Source organism: Rhopilema esculentum, chromosome 19 (assembly GCF_057945365.1).
Source record: "Rhopilema esculentum isolate cy_ngs chromosome 19, ASM5794536v1, whole genome shotgun sequence".
Taxonomy (NCBI): Eukaryota; Metazoa; Cnidaria; class Scyphozoa; order Rhizostomeae; family Rhizostomatidae; genus Rhopilema; species Rhopilema esculentum.
In genome coordinates, this window is record NC_142833.1 from 5,420,313 (window position 1) to 5,438,287 (window position 17,975).

At 36.1% G+C, this 17,975-nt stretch overlaps 1 protein-coding gene across 1 annotated transcript; it reads right to left on the bottom strand.

Annotated features, from left to right (window-relative positions):
- Positions 1 to 172: 172 nt before the first annotated feature.
- Positions 173 to 17,704, bottom strand: LOC135688116 (6-phosphogluconate dehydrogenase, decarboxylating). The gene is made up of 18 exons (XM_065204827.2): positions 17,579 to 17,704; positions 14,426 to 14,459; positions 14,150 to 14,191; positions 11,839 to 11,899; positions 10,731 to 10,849; positions 10,290 to 10,355; positions 9,287 to 9,405; positions 8,717 to 8,783; positions 7,882 to 7,950; positions 7,109 to 7,174; positions 5,610 to 5,735; positions 5,001 to 5,064; positions 4,143 to 4,273; positions 3,504 to 3,637; positions 2,145 to 2,244; positions 1,829 to 1,920; positions 1,360 to 1,390; positions 173 to 505 (listed from the first exon to the last, which is right to left on the bottom strand). Exons 1-18 carry the CDS (start codon positions 17,593 to 17,595, stop codon positions 386 to 388), a joined length of 1,458 nt encoding a protein of 485 aa, XP_065060899.2. The 5' UTR covers positions 17,596 to 17,704; the 3' UTR covers positions 173 to 385.
- Between the last annotated feature and the right edge of the window lie 271 nt (positions 17,705 to 17,975).

A 17,975-nucleotide genomic window follows, 5' to 3' on the forward strand; every position in this document is an offset into this window, starting at 1 on the left:
GGTCGATATATTTCTAGAAAATCCCTGAGATGACGAAATTAATGTACTTCGAATTTGTATATTTATATTTCGTTGACTTGTTTCCAGTTGATGAATTTTGTCGATAAGTGTTTGAGAAGAACTGCTTTCATTCATAAATATTCACAAGGTATGAAAGAAATGCTTAAAAAAATACCTTGCAAATAATATCATTGGAATTATTTCTTTATCAGCCCAAATACAAAATTAATTTAAAAAGCTTTTTTTATGACAGGACTGTAATATCGTGTCAAGATTTGATGTGCAGTTAGCATAAAAGGAAGTGGCCTCTGTGTTATTGAAGTGCAAAATGCAATGTTGTTCTCAGTCACAACTTTGATGTGCGTAGCGAGTAGCCGTCACCTAGTCATGCCTGATATGTCGTTGATGAGACGTTTCCACCATGACCTGTCCAATTGGTGTGGTGGAACTTGCCTGGTTCAGACAGTAACTCGTAGGTGTGAGCTCCAAAATAGTCTCTCTGAGCCTGAAACATAAAAATATCGAATTGCAAATACCCAGCTAAGTGAATATGCCCTAATCGGAAACTTTGGTCAAAAACTTTCGTTAAGCTTTCATTACATCAATATTTTGCCACTCTTTAGTTGTAGAATTATGGATTATAAAACATGAACAACTATTGTCATGCTTGGAAATATAAGTTTCTGTCTGTGACTTTCTGAAAGCATTTATTCTATAAAATGTGATATCTAATGGAGAGCTTTAGTCTCCTATGACAAGCCTGGTGCACGCAATCGAAGGTAAAATCAACAAATATATCAAATTGGTAGGCTAGTGATTCTTGGAGCCTGCTGTTGATTCTCTGAAGGAATTTGTTAAAATATTTTGTCAAATATTTTCCAAACCTTTAAATTCTCTTACGTTAAAGCAAATATATTGACTAGTTGTCAAAAATGTATTAATCTATGCATTGACTAGTTGTCAAAAATGTATTAATCTGAATTAAAATAGAGATAAAAGTTTTTTGCCTGGATTGGAACAATTAAACTTTTAGGGAATGGATTTTTTCCTTCTGATCATACTCCAATGCGACTTTGCAACAAATCATATTTTGGATTGACATTAGTTCTTATGGCGATGATGGTGGTTGAGCCAAGACATTGGTATTCAGCAAGTTAGGGGTGAAACTGCAGTCTCTGGTAGTCAAAACGCATAACTAAGAAATTGACAATTTGATAAGCTCGAGAATTTCTTCAAAAGTCTTTTAATCCTAACAACCTAAACAATCTTTCAACGACATCCCTCCTTACAAATTAAAAAAAGGTTATGTTATAAAACTAAAACATAATATGAGATGTAAATAAAAAGTAGAGATGATACCTGAATAAGGTTGGCTGGAAGCATTGCTGACCTGCAAATATAATTGAATTCTTGGCTCAGCTAACATATTCCAAATGGGTAACTGCTACTTTCGATATAACAATAGAAATATTTCCAAAAATTGTAGAAATGAAAATTGCTTTCTTTAGCTTACAATGTGCTGCTAAAAACACGAAACAGTTTGCAATTTTTAAGACATAGACCTAAAAGATACAGATGCTGCCGTCAGCAAACAACGGATGAGAAAGTATCATGGATTGATATTTTGCGAATTTTGAATAGCCAAATTTGTAACTCTGTAATATGGGTGACGTTGTGAACAGAATTTTTATTTACTGAATAATACAGATTAAGATCCGAGCTTCCCTTTACCCCTCCATTCATTTCGATCTTTATTCGTCACCGATTTATTTCTAAAGACTATTGGGGACTTTAGACTAGCCTATCTAAATGAAAATGCAAAAAATACCTGTAACCGTCGTAGAAGGCAAGGGCAGTGCTAAATGCCGGAGTTGGCACACCAAGGGTTGCACCAGCGGCAACGACCTTTCTCCAAGAATCCTGCAAGTGTATGCAAGGTCATTAGATAATTACAGCAAAGGAAGTTTATCTGTAAAGCTTGACACTCCAGGGACTAAGGGTTTGAAAACTAAAGCCATTAAAGTAACTTACAAAACTAAAACTAGCGGTTGGAAAAAAGAAAGCGCAGTCCTTCATAGAGAATAAAAATATGGACAGCGATTGGACGCTTCCACTATATAAATTTTAACCGTTTGACGTCATACCTGACACTTTGCAATTTCCTTCTTGAAAAAATCGTCCAGTAGCAGGTTTTTCAAATCCGGGCTCTTCACAAATGCATCTTTGATATTGCCCAAGAAACGACTGTTAAAAATCACTTTTAGATTAAAACCTATCACACAAAATTATACAATATATAGATATTTTATAACGTATAACAATACGCACAATTTGTATAATTCTTATGAATTAAGTTAAATTCAATTCTGTAAAACATAGTTTTAGCTCCCTTAAAAATCGAAGAAGGTAGTTTTTACTCTTAGAGCGAAATTGCCCCAAATTATTTGGATCATTTACCTAAAAACCATTTAATTGGAAAAAAATTATAGGATTGATAGAAATTTTTGTATCAAATACGAAAACAAATAGACAATAAAGGTCCAGAAATTTTTTTGGATTAACAAATGATGAAAGAATTTGAAAAATCAAATCAAAACTAGATTTAAGAAATAAAGTACGATACTGACAGTAATAAAAACAAGAAAAATATCCAAAAGAATTGATTGATCAAATATTGATTGCTTCCACAGAGCATTGAATATGCTTTGCTTCCACAGAGCGAGTTTTTCGAGGGAGTCTTACTATCGGACACTGGGATTATTACTAATCAAATCCAGGATTTAAGAATGTTGTTTTCTTCCTGTCAGAAAAAACTACATAGGCAAAGATTTATTACACGAATAAATAGTTTTGATATAATTTTATCGGCTTTGAAAACTTTCTGCATGAATCAAAAGAAAATTTTAGGAGATTGAAACTTAATTATTACTTCACTTCTTTCTGCCTTACTTTTTACACAAAGTGCTATCATTGGGTACCTCCTGGTTTTTTTAACATTAACTCGTTACATTATATTCCCTGTGTGAAAGTTTTGGTCCAGAATATATATATTCAGAAGGCGTTCGTTTTCTCTCTTTTGGACTCCAGTGGTTATTTTCTATAGGTAAACAGCACTGATTGGACAACAATGCCGGTCACGTGCTTGCGTTTTTCTGATTGGCCTATTTCGACCTACAACTGGGTATATATTTTTCATCATGTTCTTTCGGACCTTTTTTCTGACGTTTTATGCTCTAAGGAGTGTCAGACGAAAAAGCTTTTAGCCAATATATTGTAAAATGTTTGCTGTTTTCAAAGCCATTTCTAAGTTCTGTACCGTAAAAAATTGTTCACAGAAAAAATTCTGCAAACAGTGTATGTATACCCTTTTGATGCCTTAAGAAAACACAAGTATTGTAACACTGTATCTACACCAGCCACATATCTTCTTTTTTACTCTCTATCATACCAATACGTAACTGTCTTGCATTGCACTTAAAAACATCTAAGGTATTAAGACATACCTCCTGATGATGCATCCTCCTCGCCACATAAGCGCAATGCTTCCATAATTCAGATGCCATTTGAATTCTTTAGCAGCTTCGCGCATCAGCATGAATCCTTGCGCATACGATACGATCTTCGAGGCATACAAAGCCTGAAGCGAGAAATAAACCATTATAAAAATGTATCGCAATGTAAAGATTTCGAAATCAACGTCATACTACACGGGGGTCCTCTGTGAAAGAATCTGCTTCTAAGATCTTCGCTTTGAAAACTCTTAAATCCATCTCATAGCAGTAGTATCAACCTCCTGCTTGTAATTTCATTATCTAACCGTCATTCCTGGAATGGGAGAGATGCTACACGATATGCAAACTAAACTTAGTATTCAGCCCATACAGGGTCCGTTATTTATCAACGAATTTCAGATTTTCATTCCAAAGTGTATTTCTTTGTTCTAAAGAAGTTTCACGACCAAAAAGTGGAAGAGCAGCCTCTATCTAACATGAATTGTTTGCTGGTTTGCCCCACCTCATGGACTGAAACTAGCTAAAAAACAATAGAATTCCATCATGGCCTTTTATATAGAAAGACATAAAAATCAAGATTGTCTGCATAGGGATAGTTTGTACTACTTAAATGCATATGAAGCACTGCACCTTACGAATATGCTCGATGAATTCGGTCTTATCACCAGTGTACTTCGAAGAAGAGGGTCCTTCCAACTGGCTGCTAGCATTCACCCTTTCGTCCTTCAATGCAGACAAACATCTTGCAAATACCGATTCCCCTGAAGAAAAAAATAAAACAATATGAAAATCTGAGGATTGGCGATCGCAAAAAACTCCGAGCTGTAACTTACTGCCGTCATGTTTTACATAACAAACCGTGAAACCCGAAGAAAACGAGTAAGGGGCTGCTTCTTTTGATATGAATAACTTTGATATAGATAACTCTATGAATATTATAGTATTATCGCATTTTGATATTTCGATTGAGATAGATAAAGCTTACAAGTGCACTGAGTTCATCTGGATTTTACGTTTTGAGTGCATTGAGCTTTGAGGCTCGTCTTGATCTTATCTGCTTTTCGCCTTTGCAGGAGAAACACAAAGCTGAATTCGATAAATTTTAATCAGCATTAATTGTTATCCGGTTTAGTGGAAACATGACCATAGTACGTAACCAAACAAGTGCTTACAAATCTTCTGTCAAACATGAAATAGATCCCCCCCCCCCCGTTTTTGGAGTAAAAGAGCATGCGCAATGTACTTCATATATTTTCCGTATGCTCTTTTATTGTATAGAGGATGAATACTTCATTCATTAGAAGACATCTATATATTTATCGCAAGTGCGACGGGTAAAAATTGACTATGTTGCAATGTTTTCAGTTTTCAGCAGAACTTGCCTAGGTCCGACTGTAATGGTCTTTACTCTCGAGCAGATGCAATGTAAGAAGCACTGAATATAAGAGTGCTTGCCCGGCCTAGGTATCAAGAAGCATAAAAACATACCAATCAACGTGACTGGCATTCCATATTCCAAAGCAGAAATCGCAGTCCATTTTCCAGTTCCTTTCTGTAAACGAAGTTGAAAAGTGATCAGCTTCCTCTTGTAAACAAGGACAGAGCTTGACAAAACTTGGTAAAGAAACACCTAGACCTATTAGCCTTGGGACCAATCGATCGCATGCAGAGGGACATCTTCATGATCTGGCTCTTTCGCAAAGTAGACGACTTTGCTCTTCATGTTGAAGATTGACACGGGCACACATTCATATTTTGAAAGATGATTGAATATTTGAAAATAAAATTTGTTATTCACAAGGCACTTCGGTGGGCAATGCACAAATCTAGCCTTGTCTTTCATCCGCTTTGTTTCCAGCATTGAGAACTTTAGAGGCAACAATTTATCTTTTATTTTAAAATTGATAGAAAATATCGATTACACTTTTCTAAAAGTAACAGTACCTCAAAGCATTGCATTCTCTTTCACAATTACATATGTTCTTACGAACAATACATAAAAATTGCATTATCATTAATACAGAACTTTATATACAATAAATAACAAATTACTATTTACACAATAAAAACCAATAAAATTACATGCATGAGTTATACCTGCCCAGCAGAATCCCTTATCTTCTCGACCAGATATTCCCCACTATCATCTTTGAATGCTAAAATGTCCTTGGTAATTTCAATAAGAAATGAATCCAGCTCACCCTTGTTCCACTCTTCAAAAACCTAATGAAAATGTTTACTAAAATGTTAAATTCATCCATATTGCATTACTCTTCAAATAAACCAGCTAAAAAGAGTTGAAATATTTATATTAAATATTAATGTTGTAATATTGGATGGCAAATAGTGAAGGCTGTTGGATTCATACTGTAGGGCATCAGTAGGAGCAGCAAATCGTGATATTCAAACCTTTAGAATACCCTATCGCATTTCATTTCATTTTAAATAGAGTTCTCAAGTGTGACGTCACAAAAAAACTATTTTTTAGAATTTTCGAATTTTGACCACATAACATGAAAGAACACCATAAAATACTCTCGTATATGCAGAATCAGTTAAATTTGTCAAAAATCGGGTGAGCTATAGTCAATAGAAGACTTGAAGTTTGTTAACGGATTACTGTTATTTTGGCTCAGTTCATAAAGTTATTAAACGGGACCAAATGACAGAGGTTTGATGGGGCCAGAGCATGTGCTCATCTGGTCATATCTCAGCCATTCGTAATACCTTTAACTAATTTTGCAGATTTATAGGTATTTCATGATGCTCTTTCAGGTTATTGGAAAAAATTTCGAAAATTCTGAAAATATATTTTTGTGACGTCATCACTTGACAACTCTATTATTTAGCATGATAGCCCATTCACCGATGCTGGCTTACAAGGGGCCATGCATCTTTTATGCTTTGATCTTTTAAGCAGTTAGGTAATTCAGAAGTTGTTGGGCAGCCAGCGAACGCTTAGGACAAACAAAATCTCGTTTTGTAAAGATTTTTATGGTAAAGAAGGTTTCAATAAAAATTACAGAGCCAATAAAACATGGCGATAACAAGGTCAGTTAGCGCAAGAAAGGCCAATGAAATAAGGCTCAAGTGCCACTGTCAAACTCACTTCTGCCTTCATTGTTTCTTTGGGGAAGGTTAATAACTGGACAAGAACAGAATGGTGACTTTACGTGGGTTGCTAGGGATATCGATGACTGCAGAAAAGACTAGCACTATCAAGAATGAGTTGGGTGAGCGGTTCAACACGTGTTTTCTTCCCATTAACTATACTCTTCACGATTAACTAAGTGATTAGACTTTTCAAAGTTAAAATGTTCCGTCTGGGCCCAGAAAGATTACACTTCATTGAATGTGTCTTTATGTTTTCATTTCTCGTCCAGTTATCCTTGGTTGCCAGGTAAATCAAAACAAGTCTTGGTTGTAGAAAAAAGGTTGTAGAAAACAAAAAAACCCTGGAAATGAAAGTCACGTTTTTTCATTTGGTAATTAGGCAAGCTTTTTGGAAATCATAACAAAGTATTAATCTATTCAATAAAATTTAGTGCTTAAAATTTTTTAATAGTCCCACTTTCTTAAATTCTAAAAAAATTTACCTTGCTCATCTCTGGAGGAGTCATGCCAAGTGTGTTCTTCATCAAATGGTATGCTTCACAAATCAACTGTCAGATAAGAATGCATGTATCAAAGGGAGTGCTATTTCCTAAACGAAACAAATTACGTATTTACAATTCAACTTGCAATGAACACAGACTTATACAAACTGAGAAGATGCAGTCAAACGCTGCTTTTTGGCCTCTACCTTGTGCATAACAACCACGTACGTTAGATGATTGCTTCCCATATCGAGCGCCCACAGACGACAAAAAGTAAAGTCGTGGACAAGTTTTCGTTTCATCAGGCTAAAGCTACGCAGATATATTGTGGGATAAATTAATTTTATTATAATAACATAGCATAAACACTGTTAACATATGTTTTGAAACTAAAATGTGATCGGGACAATTTAGACCCGATCTTCGAACATAAATTTGATTCACAGCTCACAGCAGGTGTGTAGTATTGCAAACCTATAGGGAACCTATTTCTCAGCAAAATTAATCAAAGAAGCCAGTAAGAAGAAAGGGCGGAACAAAATCAAATGCAAGTTTAATTAAGACATTGTGGTGGTTTACGATAAAAATTGTATACTACATTTCCAAGAAGAAATCCAATTTTAAGCAAAATTTGGATATTTTTTAACAGGCTCAGTAGAACGGTCATGAATGGGCCAAAACTCCTAAATAGATCCACTGACAGTGGACAAGCCCAGCCATGGCAAAAACTATAATAGAGATGGGACTGCTTTTTCGAACTTAGCTAAAGATACCTGCATATCCCCATATTCAATTCCATTGTGAACCATCTTGACAAAATGGCCGGCTCCTTCTTCTCCAACCTGACAGGAAACAAAGCAAGAGATGAAACAACGGAAGCAAAATATAATCCACAATTTGACGAAAGGGTTAACACTATGTCTGAAATTGCAGGAAACTCTGCTTGGATATCAGGTCGGCAAGAAAACTGACACGACAAAATAGTTAGTTGATCACATTGCGCCCCCTTTAGAAGTCTGCTAAGGTGCCTGAACAATTTTAGTGTCCATTTAATTCCCTTTTTGTAGATAATGGCAAATCATTGCCATTCGATTATGGTCAAATTGTCTTCACCAATTTTGGCATAAATTTTTCTGTCATGCAGCAAGCATTGTTCACAGTTAACCTCTATACGAAAATATATTCCCGATCATTGTATTCGAAATAATTCCAATCCCTAGAAAGGCTTTGCAATAAGCCCGTTCTTTTCTGTATCTTACAAAAATCAGTTAGTTTTGTAGTTTGCTTACTTTTGCATTATTCAGCTTGCTTTCAGTAAAGTCACAATCTTTCAATGATTGAAATTATTGTTTGTTTATTCAAGATGCTTAGCAGATACTCTTTCCTTATGCTTCATTTAAAAGAGCTCACATGTTGTGATCACGAAGCTAGACGTTCCTAGGCCAATCTATTTTCAAGGAAGCGTTAAAATGATGTCATGTTAGAAAGGAATATTCACATAGCGGAATACTGTAAACTGTTTTCGTGGATGACGCTAAACTGGCGATAAATGGATCTCGTAACAATGTACAGATGAACAAGAAAACACAACGCAATAATGAAACATACCCAGTCACAACACGGCTCATTATCAGCTTTTGCGGATATCGACTGGAAAATGCCTTTGATATGAGGCCTGTGAAATTAGAAGAAAATAACGTCTTATAGCAAGCAAATGCACAAATATACCATAGATTTCCTTATACCAAACACCAATCGCTTCATTGAGAACTACGTGCCTCGTTAATCTACAATGATTTCTGGCAATAAATGTACAATATACATCTTACTAAACTCATCCATAACCTTTTCGATACGCCCACCCAATATTAGAAAGAACCTTTTCTCAAGGCCGGTTCGAAGAGGGTAGCTTTAGAAACGGAGCAAGTGGATTTGGCGATAAAGCATCCGCAAAAAATTGGGCGATTGAAAGTCAGATTTTTGAGTTAGACACCACTAAAACGCGGATGAATACTTAAATTAAAGACTTTTTATCCAAACGCAAACAAATTTGATCTTTAAAAAACTTTTTACTAGCGACCTAATATTACAGTATCAAACGAGCACACAAATAAGGCCTAAATTGATGTATAAATAAACACCCAAAAGAGGACAAGTTTAAAAGCTTATCAGCGGTACCAGGCCTCCGGAGCACCACCAGGCATCAATGACGGACCATATCGTGCGCCATCTTCGCCACCACTTACGCCACTTCCAACGAACAGCAATCCCTTTTCTTTCAAAGCTTTCATGCGGCGCTTAAGTGAAAAAAATAGCAATCAATTCATTCTGAAGGAAATGAAATGATTAATAGAGAAGGATAAGATACAGAAGAACTATGAATCAAGAAAGAATTTTCGAGAAACACGAGAAGCTCTGGGAAAAACTCGAATTTATAATCTGTTCTAAAAACTGTTTGTTCGTATCAAATAGTTTACGAGCAATTGAATATTTGATTTGAAAAAGCTTCAAAGTGCGCAACTAGATGGAAGAAATACTCAGCAAGAGAGCGCGGTTAAAAGAAATCAGTGTTCCTACATTCGTACGAAAAGTTTGAGGCACGATTTCAGATTCATGCCTGATGCTGAAAAGTGAAAAAGTTACGTGCCTTGACCTTTCAGCCTGAAGGGGTGGGGTGACGTAGGAGAGGTTCGAGGAGAATTAAATGCAACAGTGAAACAAAGATTTGAAAATAGTGAAAAGACAGGTTTGTGGATATTTTATCTAGAGTAAGACGAGTGGACCGTCCAGCTAACGATTTACCGACCAACTGATAAAAAATTTATCAGCTATATAAGTTGGATATAAGTTTATTAGTAGTTAGGAAGAGTTCATTGGGTAAAAAAGAACTCAACTCCACCTTCCTTAATTCACCCTTGATTGTAAATCTGTGTTTTTTTGTGGTAGAATTGGCCTCTAATACTGGTTTTATCCATTAGTTGTTTATAATACCATAAAGATATTTCAAAATATTCAATAACCTGAACAGGAGGTCTACAGGTACAGGCATTTTGCAAAAAACTACAAGAGACTGCTTTCGCAAGATTAGGGGTAGGAATTCGCAAGAACTGGATGTTCTAGACACAGGTCTACTCTGCCCCAAATTACATAATGCCATTTTAAACAAGTCGCTTATACTCACATTTGAATCGCGGTACTCAGAGTTTCCACCATCAATTATTATGTCACCAGGAGAGAGCAAGGGTACCTACGTAAAAATATTCAAGCTTATCGATAATTGAATGATAAAGTAAACGGATTTTAAAGTGAGCGTTGAAAGTGTTAATGAAACCGTGGTTGAATGGTTATAGATTTAAAACAATTTTTTTTCCTGAAACAAACCGTACATTTGTACATATATATTGCAAATGTCTTGTGGAAGAAGCAACTTAAGGAAACCAAAAGGAAATCAGCTTTATCAGATGACCTACTTGCATTTGCGCTCAGGGTCCTAAATAGCCCACTCCCCTGCATGATCTTTTTATTTATTTACGTCACTTCAAGGGTATTTTTACATTGTATTCCATGAGAAGTTAATATATGGAAAAAGAGAAACAGACTTTTCGAAAGTCAAAAAACCTACAAGTTTGTCAATGAAAGCGTCTACTGCAGATCCGGCCTTGACAAGCATCATCACTCTGCGGGGTTTTTTCAGCATCGGTACCATTTCCTCTAATGAGTGGGCGCCAACAATCTTTGTGCCTGCTCAACAATTGACGAGTTAAGAGTCAATACAGAGAAACGTTAGCAGTTTTCGCTGCAGAGAGATATGACTGGAGCTTGAAAAGACATGAGAGATAATGAAGTACAACTGTACTTTTAAACAACCCTTGGCATAACCATTGGCATAACCATTGGCACAACCCTTGGCACAACCCTTGGCACAACCCTTGGCACAACCCGTGACACAACCCTTGACACAACCCTTGGCCCAGCTGTCGACCAAATGCCTTAAAAGCTGGGTGACATTAATACAAAGTCCAACATCAACCGCTCTTCCACGGCATAGAGTTCGATCGTATGTATTTCAGCATTGGGCAAATCAATGGTGAGGCTAAGGAAGGCAGTGGATAAGGCAAAAACAGCACCAGGCACTTGACTGGGGGAGGGTAATTATCCCCTACACCCACCCACTACGTTTGTCAAAAATGCATTAGGTCGGGACAGGTCTATCTTTTAGGATTTGCCTAAGGAAAATACGCCTGGTATAAAGCACTGATATGACGTGTAAAGAGCGTGACCTCGTGGTTGACGACCATCACCCTTCAACTTTGCAGTACCGGTGCCGCTACTGGGGGAAATGGTTGCAAAAGCTCAAAAGCATCCATTCAGGATTGTATAGGTTTCAAAACTACTCAACCATACAAATATGAAAGAATTTGCCCAAAGAAACTTTCAACAAACGAGACTAAAACTACATTATCTGGATAAAAGGTACAGCGCCAAAAACACCCAAAGGCTTCTTTTCTGACGCATATACGATAAGCAACGAAACAAATAAACAGAAAACTCAGGAGCCTGCGTACATTAGCTTACAGATCTACGCTTAAACAAAGATAAGAACTTTTCCAACTACACCACAATATAAAAAGATCCATTAGAAACTGTGAATAAAATATCTACTTGCTACATTTTAAATTTGGAATGGTCCGTACATACAGAAAAACGAAAAATACCAATGAAGATCTTACCTTTCGCCTCATTTGCCAAGAAATCGTGCACCTTTCTCACAGTTCTGTTGAATGCACATACCTATGTGAAAAAAGATTAAGTACAATTTCGATTGGATCACAAGTACCATCGAAATGAAATAAATATCCGGGGTCGGGGCGTTGTCTCCGTTCAATACTTTGATATACAGTAAATATGATAACGTTTTTTGTCAATTATATCAAGGAAAAGGCCTTTAGCTGAGCCCTAACAAGGTAACAGAGGGAGAGATTAGGAAGAAAGGGAGATCAAGATTGTTGATTTCATTTTTGAAAAAAGACAGGTAAAAGAAACTGGAAAGCAGAAAGAGGGTTGAGCGTTCCAGAGTTAGTTTTGCAATCATTTGGGGGGGGGGCGTTTTATGTGAAAAGCGCTTGAACAAAAGGCAATAGTTTGCACTCGCCGGTTACTTTCACTGTTTTGGACAGGCTGTAGCGAGCATTTTCAACAAATTTCTTACAACTTTCCACTCTAAAGCATGCTTTTGGGCATGATTGTGGTACAAAAAACCCTTTATAATTGTATTGCACGTCTTATTTCTCTATTTTCTGCAAGTTTCCAATCGGCAATAATAATTTCAAAACAGCAAGTCCCCAAAAACAGCATTCGTAGGCTCGTGCAAAGGCATGCCTTACTGTCTGCAAAATTAGATAAGCCTCATTTTCGAAGTACAAAAGTACATATAATACATAGGCTAAAAGAGCACTTTTGGCGCTACTTTTTGATATTAAATTTTCACCTTCGCGCAAAAAGGTTACTGGCATTCTGTGTCTGAATTTTCAAAAAGTTTTTGAATTTCTTTAATAGCTTGTTCGCTTTTAGTAACATTATCTTGTGTCTCAGTTATAATTTTTCTAACCTGTATAGCTAGATATGCACACGATAATATCCAAAAATAATGATTTTATTCATTATATTTTTACTGATTTTCACAGCGGAGCTGCAAAGAAGCAAATGTCCAATGCCCTGAAAGTACTTCGTATGGAAAGCAGCAACGAGTCTAGCGCTGCCTCCCATTCACTACTTCTATATTCAACATTCATTACTTTTATATTCAAGTTCGTTTGAGATTAAATCCCCCTAGATACCCTTTCACAGCTTCCAGCGGTCACAGCTTTCACAATTTATAAAAAAGAGAAATGATTTTTTTGATATACATAGTATTTACTAGATAAAGACTTTTTTCTTTGCAACAAAAAGTTGGTCAGGTAGGATGCATCTCCTTTCCTTGATCTGCTGCTTGTAAGCAAATCAAATTTTCTGCTTGAAGTTTTCACAAATCGTTTTATGACATGACACTTTATGAGGTCAGTGCTCAAAAGTTCTAAAATTTAGTGTTTTGTGCTGGCAAAAATCAAATTTGGAGTTGGGGTTTCCATTTAAGAAACCCACAATGCAAAAATGTTCGATGTGAAATAGAAAAACTTTTCGAAATCGCAAAAGAAATTATACAAGGTTTACGCTAAGAAAAAAGAAGGGCTGTGAGGAGCTGATTTTCATAGCAAGGTGACTCAAAATTGAGTTAAAGGAAAAACTGGTTTTGGGTTCGGGTCATCCAGAGCACTTGAGAAAAATTACAAAACAAATTCCATTGACAGGAAGTGCAATATATATCATGAAAGAATTTTGATAAGTATCTGGAATATAAGTTCGAAATCAATTAAGGTGCAAAAGCTACCCGCTGTTCAACTTTATTTAATGTTTATTGATGCAGTGCACATAGATCTTGATAAGGGCATTAATTTTCATTCCATTTGCCAAGCTAGTCTGTCGAACCTTGAGCTCGCAGATTATTCACACGGAACAACACATGAATAACTTTGGTGCTCATGGGGTAAACCTTTGACCAATTAGAGCCACATCAGGCAAAGGAGGAGGCCAAGAGCTTTGATATTACTCTAAAATGCATAGACCTAGCTAATTTACCTTTGATTTATTTTCGTGAAACATGGTTAGACTTTCCCAGTAGACACATGACATGTTTCCTTAAAATAACCATGCAAGTAAGAGTCATATTACAAATAGGGTCTAATTGCCAGTGAGCTCCTCTTTGCTTACGCGCTACGAGGGAATTGTCCCCTTGTCCCCCCTTTCAGTGAGTCTGGTTAGCACCACAATCGCCAAACAAACGCAAGATATTTAGCCCCTGTTATTCTCTCCTTCCCTCCCTCCTGCACTCTCTCTTTAAAAAGAATATTTTAACTTCACAAAACAACTTAACAAACAACAAATTTTATGAAAAAAGTGACCGTTTAAATTAGTTCTTTTGCGAAAATTTCCAAAGTAACTCACCACAAAGCCATGGTCATTCATATTGAGTATCAAATTTTGACCCTGCAATAGAGATTAAAATCAGGTTCAACTGTTTAAAAAACCACATACACAACATAAATTACTGATATTTCATATGAAAAACTGACATTACAATGAATAACTTATGAACAACCTAGCTATTGCAGAAATAAAATTAGTTTATGTTAATCTATCCCCTTTTATGTAAAGCACAAAGTCATAAATTTATGAAGAAAAAAACTTTGAAATCAAAAGTGATGAACAATACAAACTTACCATGACAGCCAAGCCAATAACAGCGATATCAGCACTAAAAATACAATGTTTTTCTTTACTGACTAGATAGTCATTTTCTTCTGAAAATTATTGACAAGAGATATTTGCAGAAGTTTGGCTCATTGAGTGGTGGAACAAGCAACATGCAATTTCTCAATTTCATGTTTGATTGGCTTTTCACTACAATTCCAATGCAACATATAACTGAGTTTTTTATCCTCTAACAGTTCTGAGTTGCCATCCAACCCCTCCTCTATAAATCTCACAATTAATAAGGGAATTCATTTTGTGAGGAATGTTTTATGTTCATCTTCTGCTTGGAACAAAATTTTAACAATATTATATTGAATAAAAAAAACACTGCAAGACGCCAAGAAAAACTGAGAAAATGCAGTGGGTGTGACATTTGTGTACAAACAAAAGTGAAATGGACCTTGATGTTGGAGGGGCCACTAGGCCAGCATTTGCAGCACAAGAAAACAAAATAAATAACTTTAAAAATCTAGGGGCTCCAAGTTACTGAGCATGTTTTGCAAAATACACCACAAAAACACCATCTTCTGTAAAACTGGAAGGCAAACCCTTCCTTTTACCCTTAACAATAGAGTACTGAAGTGATGACATCATAAAATCTATCATATAGTCGCTGTTTCTATTTTTGAAGAATTTTTTAATTTTTGATGCAAGAACCTGAAAGAGTATCGTGAAATACCTCTGAACATGCAAAATCTGTCAAAGGCATTAAGAATTGGCTGAGATATGGCCACATGAGCACAGGCACTTACCCCAACTTCATGAACTTTATGAACCAGGCAAGTATAACAGTAATCTGTTTGCAAACTAGGAATCTTTCATTGGCCATATCTGCCCAATTTTGAACTGATCTTGCACATTGAGAGGTATTTTATGCTGTTCTTTCATATTTTGTGGTCAAATTTAAGAAATTATAAGAAAAGATTTCTGATGATGTCACACTTCAGTACTCTATAAGACCAGTTCAACATCTTTGTATCAACAGCAACATCTATGAACAGGCTTACTACATTTTTCTTATGTGGCAACTTAGAACTGTTCCGTTCTATATGCCAAACAGCGTGTACAGTTTTGTCTATACAGCATCAAGCACTTTATGGCAGACATGTAAACAGCAATTTAAATTTCATTTTTTTCTTATATTATGTGGCTATGGTGTTCGTTGACCCTTAATGGATGGTTGAACTGGTAATTAATTTGTGTAATTTTTGTTTGAGATGCAAAAATAATGAACTATAACAATGAAACAATGAATGTGCATGATTTTTATCTGATATATATTTTTTATTTTGGGCTACAGACTTGGTAACAGAATCAGATCATAAAACAGGTTTTTAAGATAGAAAAGCAGGCATACAACTCCTTAGAGACTGCTAATGACAAGTAGATGGCTAATAATGTAGCCTAGGAGACTAATCAGAGCACCAAAAAATTTCAGAAATGGAAAATGGAAAATGAAACATATGGGTTGGTATATTAATAGATGCAATATGTAAATCTAATATTTTATTTACAAAAATATTTAATATGTAAAACCTTAGATGATATTATGAAAAAAGGGCTGCTAAATAACAGCAAATAAAGACAATTTACACTACAAATGAATTGATTGATGCCAAGAAAAAATATCATAAATGCAACAGTTGAAAATAAGATGATGTCATCCACATCCAGCTACCACAGCCAGTCATAACAATGTAAAAATAAACATAGTCATTTGTGGGTGAAACATTTAACACAACAACTCCATTGGCAACTCAGAAACAAAAACCCTCCAAAACCAGGGTACCTGACATCCAGTGCAAGAATTACAAAGTTGTAGCTTTTTGTAATTTAAGTTGTTGCTACAAGGGTGGGTTGACTGGGTAATTTTATTGTGATGCCATTCTCCAAATAGAAGCATATCATACAATCTCAAGGTCTATTTTCCATGTCTACATTTAGACAAGGCTTGATGATTTACTTTTTAATGGTGTATACTTATTCAACACAATTTCTCTCAACTATGAAGCTTAAATAGTAATGTAGCACAGAATTATAGGTCTTTCCAAAACTGAATAGCACAAAGTTGAAACCTAACACTAACTAACAGACAAATCAGGGGCACTGTGGCTAGGCAGGACAAAGGGAAATTTTCCATTGGGCCCCTTTCAAGTGCATTTGTAAAAGCCTAGGACAAACAGACCTCTGTGGAAGAGATGCATGGAATATGAACAGGGCTGCCAAGAGTGGGACAAGGAGGGGCAAACTGCCCCAGGGCCTCAAAGTCTAGGGGGCCTCTTAAAGCAAGGAATTCCAATTTAAGAACAGATTTTTAATGAAACACAGCAAAGTATGCCTATATATTGTCAAACTTGGTAAACGACTGCAAAAAACATTCTCAAATGTATTTAATGCTAATTTAAAGGGTGTGGCCAGAAAATTTTCTGCTTGCTCCGCTCGCAGTGCACAAAGATGCCATCCACAATTTTGCAACCTTAAAGAGACTAGGGTTAAAGAAAAGGGGATACACCCCCAACAAACATAGCCAATGATCCTAGATAATAAAGACTGGCATCTTTTTAATTTTTCTCGGGTGCAAGGTTTGCAGCTACGTACCATCTTTGGCGACATGTGGTTTGTGATTGGAGATGTCATAGAAATGAGCAGGCCTCTTTATGGTCATTTTTTCCTGGCTCTTTTTCAGGAGCCACAACGGCCTTGGGATGAATGGCGTTTGAAATGACGCCCTTGAAATGACATCTAAAACCCCCTTAAAAACTACATTTAGAAGACGGGTTTACGATATTGATGAATAAGTTTGATCAATATCTCTGGGGGGAGCAAATAGCTTGAATCTTCCAAAAATTTTTAGGTACCTGAAAAAATGAATAAACTACACCATTTTCCAACACTACCAGTTTACTTTCCCAGTTTAATCAAATAATTGATTTTCTTTGCTACATGACCTTGCCAAATTAAACCTACGAGATCAAAATCCCCAGCCATTACTAAGGCATTATGCCAAAAGTAGATGATGTCGTGATGATGCAGCAAATTTGCATCGCGATACCAAAGAATGCCAGAGATGCCTCTATCATATCCTCGAACAACCTGCACTAAAAACATTCAAATACTTACCATGCTTCGTTTGCCATTTTGCTACCGAAGAAAATTGATCAAAAATACTTCAAGATCTTGTTACCAAACTGCACATTCAAGGCCCTACGACAAGCAAGAAAGCGCAACCACAACCCTCGCTCCCCTGTACCAATGATGGCAGCATTTCATATTGTAAACATGCCACACCTTCCAAGAGTAACTTTTTATCGCCTTTTTGAATCTCGTTTGGCCTGAAAACAGACTTCGTTTGAACTGAAAGCTAAATTTTTCCTTTTTCTCAACTTCAAGCTATTTGTTTTTGAAGAGACCCTTAATTCTGCGCTACACTACTATTTAAGCTGCATAGTTGAGAAAATGGTGTTAAATAAGTATACATCATTAAAAAGTAAATCATTGATACCCAATGTAGTATAAA

What these genes read in the sequence shown, in the direction of transcription:
- LOC135688116 (XM_065204827.2), bottom strand. An exon ending in ATGAGCCGTGTTGTGACTGG is followed by an intron (nt 7,951 to 8,716) that starts GTATGTTTCATT and finishes GTTTCCTGTCAG; the next exon opens with GTTGGAGAAGAAGGAGCCGG. An exon ending in TTGAATATGGGGATATGCAG is followed by an intron (nt 7,175 to 7,881) that starts GTATCTTTAGCT and finishes CTTATCTGACAG; the next exon opens with TTGATTTGTGAAGCATACCA.